This window comes from Sinocyclocheilus anshuiensis, unplaced genomic scaffold (assembly GCF_001515605.1).
Source record: "Sinocyclocheilus anshuiensis isolate Anshui unplaced genomic scaffold, SAMN03320099.WGS_v1.1 scaffold1734, whole genome shotgun sequence".
NCBI classification, from domain to species: Eukaryota; Metazoa; Chordata; class Actinopteri; order Cypriniformes; family Cyprinidae; genus Sinocyclocheilus; species Sinocyclocheilus anshuiensis.
Genome location: NW_015544334.1, coordinates 598,148 through 608,156, shown reverse-complemented (window position 1 = coordinate 608,156; position 10,009 = coordinate 598,148). Strand labels below are relative to the sequence as shown.

The window sequence follows — 10,009 nt, the reverse complement described above, 5'->3', positions numbered from 1 at the left end:
TTTAGCAAAATGCCCCTCTCTACAGTTTATTTTTCTATCTGACTAATGAGTTTATGGTCACCGAATATGTTTTTCTGAGGTAAATGTGACGTTACGTGACATGGTTTACAAGACGTTATATTGGCGTCTTTGCGCGGCTGAAACACAGATTGAGCGATTACATGAGACAGGATACGGCTTGTAAAGGTATACTCTTTCTTTTAACTTGCCTTCGGATGTTTATTCATGATTACTTTGTGCTGAAACTGGTATTAATGTGGAGGAGATGATTAGTTCACGCACGCCTCGCGCTGTTAAACTGAGGCACTACAGCGATCTGTCACTCCACATTAAACAGCACCAAAACGGCATTTGTTGTTTGAATACTGAAATACAATGGACAGAATTTGAAATCTGAGACTTTGCTTCATATTAAAAGTACCAAAGCACAATGCTTATTGCGATATATTGGATGGGAAGTGCCCTTCAATGTTCGGTCCATTAACTGAAAACAGGCTAGAACAGGGGTGCCCAAACTCAGTCCTGGAGGGCCGGTGTACACACCTGCTGGTAAGTTTCTAGTATGCCTATAAGAGCTTGATTAGCTGGTTCAGGTGTGTTTAATTGGGGTTGGAGCTAAACTCTGCAGGACACCGGCACTCCAGGACCGAGTTTGGGCACCCCTGGGCTAGAATAATCGATTCTTGAGATTTAAGAATCAGTATCGTTCCGTAAAAATGAGAATCGATTAATATCGAGATACCAGTATTTTTTTACCCAGCCCTAATAAACAGTGAAGCAGAATGTTTACACACATTTCTAGTGGCCCATAATATATACTGTCATACTGCCCATGCCTATAAAAAAAAAAAAAAATGGGTCAACATAACCAGGTCTTCTGGCTGATATTTTGATGCGTGTTTTCAGGCCAACTTGTGTTCTTAACTACACTCATTAGTACACACTGTGTACACAAAAATGTATTAGTAAGAGTTACAGTGTACAGAAACATTGGAACACAGGTTGTGAATGTGGGAAGGGGTGGTGGGATTTGGCAAAGTCGAAGTTACTGAGACAGAGTACTTCATGTTATTAGTTCTAAAGGGTCACTTAACAGAATGCCACAGAAGTGCTATTGATAGAAGGCTCTTTACTCGGAGAGTAAACCCTCATCAATACAGCACAGTGAGTCTGAGCAGATGTCATGGCTCTTTGGCTTCACGGTGACTCTTACAGACAGTGATCGGCAACTGCGATGCTGTGAGAGTCGAGCTGAGGCGAACTTCCTCCAGTGACAGAACGTAACATGCTGCTGTCTCAATGAGAGTGATTTCAATTTGAAACCAGATTAGATTACTTGCAGAGAGATTTAATGATGAAAACCTGCCAGCCTTTTCTTACAACAATGTCTAGCAAGTAAAAAAGGATAACTATACTGTAGGACCAATGAGGGACACAACTGCTTTGCCCCTCTTTGGTCAGTGTATTGTGAATGGTGGAGTTGAAGACCGAAGGGGAACAAACCTGCTTTCCCTCTGCTCTGTCTTGTACTCAACAGCGATCAACAACAACTTGAGCTTCACATAGCACAGCCTGAGAACAGAGAACAGACATTTAGTGTCCATAAGTCATCATTCAGCTATTTAAATTCGTAAGACCAATTGAATTGGCCTTTAAAAACTATTTAATGTTGATCTACTGCAATCAGAAGAGTCTATTACAGTGAAATGTCATTGGTTCAAAATCTTGCCTCACATTAAATATAAAAATTTGTTCCAACTGGCTGTGACTGTGTCAAGCAACAGTTTCACATTCAGTGTGGACAAACAAATTGTTTGACACTGAAAATGTATCACATCACATCTGGTCAGGACATGTGATAGTTTAGGTTTGCAGTAAATTTGGCAGTATATTAAAAAATAATTTATTAGAGCCTTTATGATACTTACTACAGCGTGTTTGTATAGAGTAACTGCGTGCTGTAAAGCTCCCATGCTTTAGAGCAGAAGCATACTTACTCACAAACTGTAGGAAATGAAAGCCCCACAAAGGCACTGGACAGGTACTCAGTGTACATTTCATTGGCCACTCCCTCCAGATAATACTTCTGCCATGTGTCCTCCTCAATCTGCACAGCAAAAACAGTTGGATTCAGATACACACAGTAAGGGAGGACACCATTTAATTTGATGGAAATGGATAGACAGCAATTAGAACATGTCTAAACATTTTTTCGAAATGCCTCAAGAAAATTATATCGGACTTAGTAGTTCACCCAAAAATAATAAAAAAAAAATGTTATCATTTACTCAATTTCATGTCTAAACCCATAAAACGTTTGCTCATCTTTGCCCATCAACAAATGGAGATATTTTTTAATGAAACCTGAGTGATTTATGTGCCTCTATTAAAAATCCATTCCACCAAACCATAAATATATCATAAGAGAAATCAATATGAATCAAGCACTTTAAAGCCAAGTCTTCTGAAAGGCACAATTGCTTTATATTATATAAAGAATTGTGTTTTTTCAGAAGATTTTGAGATTGGACAGATTAAATGTGGGCTTTTATTCACATAAAAACTCTGGTCAAAGCTCATATATAGAGCTCATCAAATATGGTAATTGTAAAGTAGACACAAAAACCAATGAGGCTTGTTTACCATATTTGATGTAGTCTATGTATGCATGTTGATATGAATAAAAGCCTAAATAAATCTGTTTTTCATATAAAATAATTAGGTCTCCTCAGAAGACTTGGATTAAATTGCTTGATTAATTTTTACAATCACTTTATGAACTTTTTAAAGTTTTGGTGTAATGGATTTTCAATGGAGGTACTGAAATCTTTTGTGTTTCATTAAAAATATCTAAGTCTTATGGGTTTGGAATGACATGAGGGTAAATAACTGAAGACTGTTTTTGGGTGAACTATCCTTTAACAAACATGTTTTTCAAAGAGTCTTCAAGTGGAAAAAAAAAGCTGTAGAAAACAGCTTGTTTTCCTGTGCATCAAATTAAGTATGGAATCTACCGGCTAAGGTGGATAACTAAAATGATGCATTGTGCATCTCATATCATGAGTGCCATTCATTCAAAACACAGTTTAAACATGCCTTACACTTTGAAGTTGCTCTATCATTCTTTCACACCTGTAACATTTCAACCTTTGTCAGACTTGGAGAATAAAGGCCAGGCATATTCCCGTGTCTGAGCTCACAGCTGGTCTCTTCATCATCCTCTCATTACATGCATCTCAGAATGTGGAGTGGGTGGGGCTGTGATAAGCAGTGGGGCTATTAGGCAAACACTCTGCCATTAGTCAGCCATCTCGCCCAGCCAACGTCTGTCTGCCAGAAAGTCAAGAGAGACGCTTTCAAAGCCAAGCCTGACTCTCTTTCTCACTGCCAGGCTAAGAGCACTTGCATTCTGGGCAGGCATCCTTTAGGGCGGCACTAATGGGTAGAGTTCTGTCATTTAGTCCTAAAGAGATGGCAGCCATTTACCGTAGGCTCCCTAAATTACCGCGCACGTTTGCGCTCTGCCTGTCAGAGCTGATGTAAGTGTTACGGGCGTGTTCTCTCGCACCCACTGAACAATTATTTTCTCCAGTCTCTCTAGAGAGCCCGATCCAAAAGCCCTCTGCTTACTGCTTTTTTGTTAAACCTGAAGAGACCAGATAAAAGATTCATGCTGAACGTTCTTGTGGTTTTATTTGTAGTGAACGGCACAACACATCAGAGATTTATAGTTAGAACAACAGACATAATGGAAATGTGTTTGTGGCTGTGTGAATGTGTGTGTCCTTGGGGTGTGGGTCTCATTAACACCTCTCGGTAACCCTTCTGCTCTGCTTCCTGAATGCCCACTCAAATCAGTCAAATTAGCCCTCTCTAACCCCGCTTCTTCAGCAGACAGACCGCCTTTACACTCTCACACATTGAGTATGTTTACACGGACAACAATATTCCGATTTTAACACGATTAAGACAATACTCTGATTAAGAATCTACCATGTAAACAGATATATATATATATATTGAAAAGTGTCAAAAAAAAGCCAAATATCCTTGGCGACCACTATTTATATATACCACAATATATCAGTCGACCACTATTTACAACATTGGCTGAGATAGATTTTTTTTTTTAATCCTTAAGAAAATTGTAATTATGATTGAATTTAAAGACAGAGCAACAATTTGTTCAGAAACAACTGTTTAATAAAAAAGAAGCAATTTTATGTTTCGTTTTTTCCCCCTGCTGTACCGAAAATATACTGAACCATGACTTCAAAAACCAAGGTACACACTGACCCATCATTTTTTGTGTAAAGTTACATCCCTAGTAGACAGCAAGGCAGCTAATGTAGTATTGGGACAGAGTCTTTTTTACAGCAAACCTAAATAAAAAAATAAAAAATAAAAATAAAAATAATGCTTCTATTGCACAGCTAATGGACAATGTTAAAGGGTTAGTTCACCCATAAATGAAAATTCTGTCATTAATTGCTCATCCTCATGTCGTTGCAAACCCGTAAGACCTTGTTCATCTTTGGAACACAAATTAAGATATTTTTGATGAAATTTGAGAGCTTTCTGACCCTGCATAGACAGCAACTACCACATTCAAGGCCAAGAAAGGTAAGAACATACAGTAGTTAAAATAGTCTGTGACAAGAGTGGTTCAACCTGGTTCATCAGACCATAAATTAGTTTGTGTTCTGAAGATGAACAAAGGTCTCACAGGTTTGGAACAACGTGAGGGTGAGTAATTGATGACAGAATTGTCATTTTTGGTTGAACTATCCCTTTAACTTTTCAGCATTTTTCTCTGTATCACAGTTTGTTGCCATCAGACTCATTAAGAGATGCCCGGCATTTTAAACAATACTGATACACTTTCCCCTTCACCCTAACAGATGCCCTGTTTGAGTCATAGAAAGTGTTTTTGGTGTTACCATGGTATCTTTTGTAAGCATGGACATTGGTCTGAGAGGTTAGATGTGTGTTGTGTTGTATGCTGTACTCTGGCATGGGTGATCTGGGCTGTCTCTCCTCTGTGTTTTTATGAGAAGAGTGATGTGCCCTGCAGATGTTTCCGCACATGCCACATTTAAACAGTCATTATAAAGTCATTCCTCATCTCTTTATGACAAGAGAATGCTGCTCTCCATGTCAAAAGCCTGTGCAGTTTTGAAAAAAAAAATCAAAGAGAGTAAAATATAGCCCCTTGCGGATTTCAGAATAAGTTTTACAATCTCTGCGAAATTCTTCAGTCTGATCGCACACTCACGCTCTCTCTTGATCTCTCCGTTTTTCCAAAGGGCTCCATCCAAATCTGAACCACCTCACTGCAGTCATTCAGGCCTCAGACCATTTTATTTAGTGTTTTCTTAAAAAGAGCGATCCGTACGGCTCTGAGCAGTCTGGTTCAGTTGGACGATAAATAAAGATGGCTTTGGGGTGCCGTTCATTGACTATGAAACAGGCACATGGTTCGCATTTCCCCGCTCTATCGGCACGCAGGAGGACAGTAAATTCAGCGAGAGGAAAAACCACTAATTTACATCCTCACTTCCACCATGCCATTGACTCATATAAATTACCTCATAATGGCAGCAGCAATGCTGTGTTGCCGTCCCGAGTAGGTCCCAAATGAGACCGCCAGGCTCAGAAAATGATTTACTCCATACTATAATGGCTCTGGTGATTGAGCTGAAGTGGGGATGGAGGCTGATTCTACTCTATGGGTTTTATCAAGGCCCAAGACGGGCTGACGGTACCTTGATATATGACCTCATGGAGAAGAGGTTGGCGAGCATGGTGGACAGGCCCTGTGCCAGGCAGCTCTGGGCTATGAAGCCTGCCTTCAGCTCGGCCAGGCAGATCGCATCATCACCCTCCTTCCAGTTCCAGCTGGGAATGTTTAGCAGATGGGCCTGAGGACACATGGGACAAGACAAGGGGAAGTTAACAATGTCCCCAGCTGAGAAGTCTAACAAGTGTAGTAATGAAATACACCAGCAAAAAAAGTGAAAATCAATACATTTCTTACAGTTTAGGGAGAAGTGAAAGATCAAAACTAATTTGTAGCAGATAAACATGAACTTATTATATATTATATTAAGGTTTGAAACGTACAGTAGAAAACACTGTCAAAACAAAGCATGTTACAACAGTCCACAGTCTGCCCTACCTAGTTAGATTATATAAATCTGTCAAACTGATAACGCAAATCTCATAACAGTAGCACGTCACTATTTCATCTCATTGCTAACACAGCGGGTTTGCTGACAGTCCTCTAAAACAGTTGTCTACAGTTGACATTCAATTGCTCTCAAGTGAACTGTCCCATGAACAAAAAACATCCATCAAGTCATTAACATCCATCTCCTGTTTCTGCGCTCCCTGGTGAATACAAAGCTACGTTCATGTTGCTGTAATAGGGGATAAACATTGAAGGGAAAAAAAATATGTAGACATACTGTATTTGATTCCGGTGAACTTATAAAATGCCTGTTGTCATGGACAGCTGAATCTGAGGGTATGTTTATCTGCCACGTGTCAGATTTTTTTTTTTTTCATCAATTGTATAGCCTATTTATACATTATTTGTATTCCTTCTGTTTAGGTCTTGATAATTTTATTGTTGATTTGAATTGACAGCAACAAAAAAGATCATTTCCTACCTTGTTGTGGTACTGCAACATTTGAGTGATTATTCTGATCTTTGGATGGTAGTTCTTGATAGATATTACTCTGTAAAAAGAAGAAGCAGTTGTATTAATTTACAGGTCATTTAAAGCCAACATAAAACAGCATTTGCGGGGAAAAGAAAAAAGATAGAATATATACATTTTCAACTTGGTTTGTTTCTTTAGAAGTATACATTTAGATTGAAGGTGCATTCAGTAATTTATTGCTTATTAAAAAACACAAAGATACACTTCAAAAGTTTGGGGTCGGTAAAATTCTTTAATGTTTTAAAAAGAAGTCTCTTATGTTCACAGAGGCTGCATTTATTTGATTAAAAATAGAGTAAAACCAGTAATATTGTGAACTGTTTTCTATTTTAAGTTACTTAACATTTTTTGTGGAAACTGTGATACAATTTTTCATGATTTTTTTGATGATTTCAAAGTTCAAATAAAATATATTTGAAATACTTTTTTAAACAATTACATTTCTTTTTTTTATCAATTTAATGCATCCTTGCTAAACAAAATTATTATTTCTTTCTTACTGACCTCAAACTTTTGAACGGTAGTATACGAGCGGCACTTTTGAGAAATATCATTAAAATGATGTACACTCACATGAGACGAAGACTCTAGACATATTAATCTTCTAGAAAAATCTGTTTTATTCTGCATGGAGCAGGTCGCTCCCTCATATAAACAAAAACCTACTGAGTGCACCTTTAACCTCCAGGAGGACCGTCCCACAATTCACCATCGTAAGTCACTTTGGATTAAAAACAAGCATCTGCTGAATGAATAAAAAATTAATTAATCTTTCATTTCCATAGAGGAGCCTGTGATATGTGGCGAAACGGTGTGATTTCCCTGTGAAATCCAGTCTGGATTTCTCTCCAGTCACGTAAGAGAGGTGCAGAATTTATTTCCATATTAAGCTGCTCTATAACACATTACTTCAAAAGAGCACTCCGAGACCTGCCTACATTAATATTTCATTTTCCGAACAGTCCAGCCTGGGTGCAATTCTGTGCGTTACTCATGGCTAAAGAACATCTCCAGCATGAAAGGAGGAAGGGAAATATGTTTGCCTTCACTTCACACACGTGTTTTCAGAGCAATATTACTTGACTCCGTCCCAAAGGAAATTCCTCCTGGCTCCTTTCATCTGTGTCCAGGTATAACATGTGTGAATCTGACCTGAGACGCCGAGTATCCCATTCACACCTTCCTTTAACAGCACAGGAGGGTGAAAGACATCATCTTTTTTACAGGAGGATGTCCCTAGTGAGTGTATGATGCTGCTGCCCACAAACATTAAAATAAGATGTGCTCAAATGTGTTGATAGCAAACGCAACCCTTCACCGAACTGACCTCATGATATTAGAGGCATCTTCAGCATCGGGGTCTGCACAGTATTTGTTTGCAAGAATCAAGCAGGCGTCCGCTGACTCGATCTGTACAAGATGAAGAAGAAGAGTTGACGCCTCAGTGTTCAGAACAGCATCAAAACATAAAAAAATATGCTAACATTATTATCTGTACAATTCTGTATCTGTATCCTGATTATTAAATTGTCAGATCAAACTGGAAGAAATGCTAAGTTTTTCTGAGGTTACCTTTACTCTTGCTAGATCATGCGGGTTGAGGACCGATCCTTGATAGAATTCCACCTGAGTGAAGTGACGTTTGAACAAGGCTTCCAGCTCAAGATTAGGGGAAATACTAGAGTTTGGCAAAAAAAAAGAAAGCGTGTCACTAATGAAGAAGAATACTTTTTTGAGAATGCTTTAAGTTTATAGGAACAATGTGTCATTTGTGCGCCACTAGCGGCTAACAAAAGAATGTCAAAACAACTTACTGGCTGATCTCTGTTATATAAAACAGGCAACTCTATTTGATGTATGTGTTTTTCTTAGTAACATGCAGTCATTATATTCTTTACAGTGCGGAAAGGCTCCATCAAGATTATAAAAAGTATTCCAAAGGGAATTGTACTTACTTATGAAGAAAAACAATTTCTACATTGACATCATCCCTGTCCTTGTGTAGGAAGTCTTTAAGGAAGTTGGAAACACTTTCGAGCGTGATATGACCACAGACCACAATGTGCCTGTAAGGGGGAAAATTCAGCTGAAGAGTGCAACATAAAATAAAACAAAACTCTGGCATATCCTAAAAAGGAGCATAAAGTCATAATAACCAAACATGTCTTGAAAACATTAAATGCTGTGGCTTTCAAATATTCACTGTCCGTTATAGTCATAACAGCACATGTTGTTTTACCTCATATTTATAAACATGGTTTAAAACATTAAATGAAGTGCTTTGAACTTTTCAGGACAAACAAAACTGAATCTTACGTTTTAATGTTGGATCGTCAAATGTTCTTAATAAGCCGTGTCTCTGTAGCCAAACCACCCCTGTGCTAGGACGCATGTTGACATGCACATCAATAATACACTGACAAGTATCGGAACCCCTGTCAAAAGCGGTTAAATTGTTTTTGGATCTGTGGCTGCCATGAACTCTAACCGTGACTTCTCCGGACAGGCACCGAATGAAAAACTTGCAATATATCAGATGGAACAAACAAACAGACTCAACTGGATTGTTCCAGAGGTCACGGTCTTCTGGGGCTCATTTATTCTGCCTCCATAGTAAGATCTAGTTTCATACTCTAGAGCCGTTCCAAAACCTATTAGTGAGCCGCCTTGACATCTTCTGGCTATATCAGCAGCACTCAAACAGCGCTTCTGTGATGTATTAGCTAAAGCTAAGGATGCAATAATTGAACTAAGCAATAATCACACAACAGTACAATAAACAAATTACTTGACATTGAGCAACTTATATTTTAGATTCAATATAGTCAGTTGTAGACTTGTGCCGGTATTCGGAAATGCGATATATCACGGTAATGACTATGCACGGTATTGTTATCGTGGGCTCTTCTAAATACCGTGAATAATTATATATTACAAATTATTTAGAATTTTGAATGCATTTTAAGAATACTTTTCCCATCAACTGGTCAAAATGCACAACACCGCTGTACGCTGCTACGTGAAAGACGCGTGCGCACTCTGATGTAAATAAGCGCGGACGAGAAGCACATGGCGGAACATGTGAGAGACGCTCTGGATGAAAGCGCACTTTCACTCTCTGACAGCAGATGGCGCTAAACTGCAGAAATAATAATAATAATAATAATAATTCATTTAAATGCAGCAGTTACCCCGGAAACCCTGTAAACAAAGCAGCTGCACTACTTTCTGTTTCTGAAAGGTGTTTAAATTATTTAAACAGTCATTCAGATTTGTGTATTTGC

General features: G+C 38.5%; 1 protein-coding gene across 3 annotated transcripts in view; it reads right to left on the bottom strand.

The window, feature by feature from the left end:
- Positions 1–10,009, bottom strand: part of LOC107698159 (calcium-activated potassium channel subunit alpha-1) — a 248,967-nt gene that overhangs the window by 53,093 nt on the left and 185,865 nt on the right. For all 3 annotated transcript variants that reach the window (XM_016499115.1, XM_016499116.1, XM_016499117.1), the window contains exons 10-16: positions 8,681–8,791; positions 8,298–8,403; positions 8,053–8,135; positions 6,672–6,741; positions 5,766–5,921; positions 1,998–2,107; positions 1,504–1,572 (exon numbers count right to left, since the gene is read on the bottom strand). In XM_016499115.1, coding sequence (XP_016354601.1) covers positions 1,504–1,572; positions 1,998–2,107; positions 5,766–5,921; positions 6,672–6,741; positions 8,053–8,135; positions 8,298–8,403; positions 8,681–8,791 — 705 coding nt within the window. The remainder of the gene's footprint in view (positions 1–1,503; positions 1,573–1,997; positions 2,108–5,765; positions 5,922–6,671; positions 6,742–8,052; positions 8,136–8,297; positions 8,404–8,680; positions 8,792–10,009) is intronic.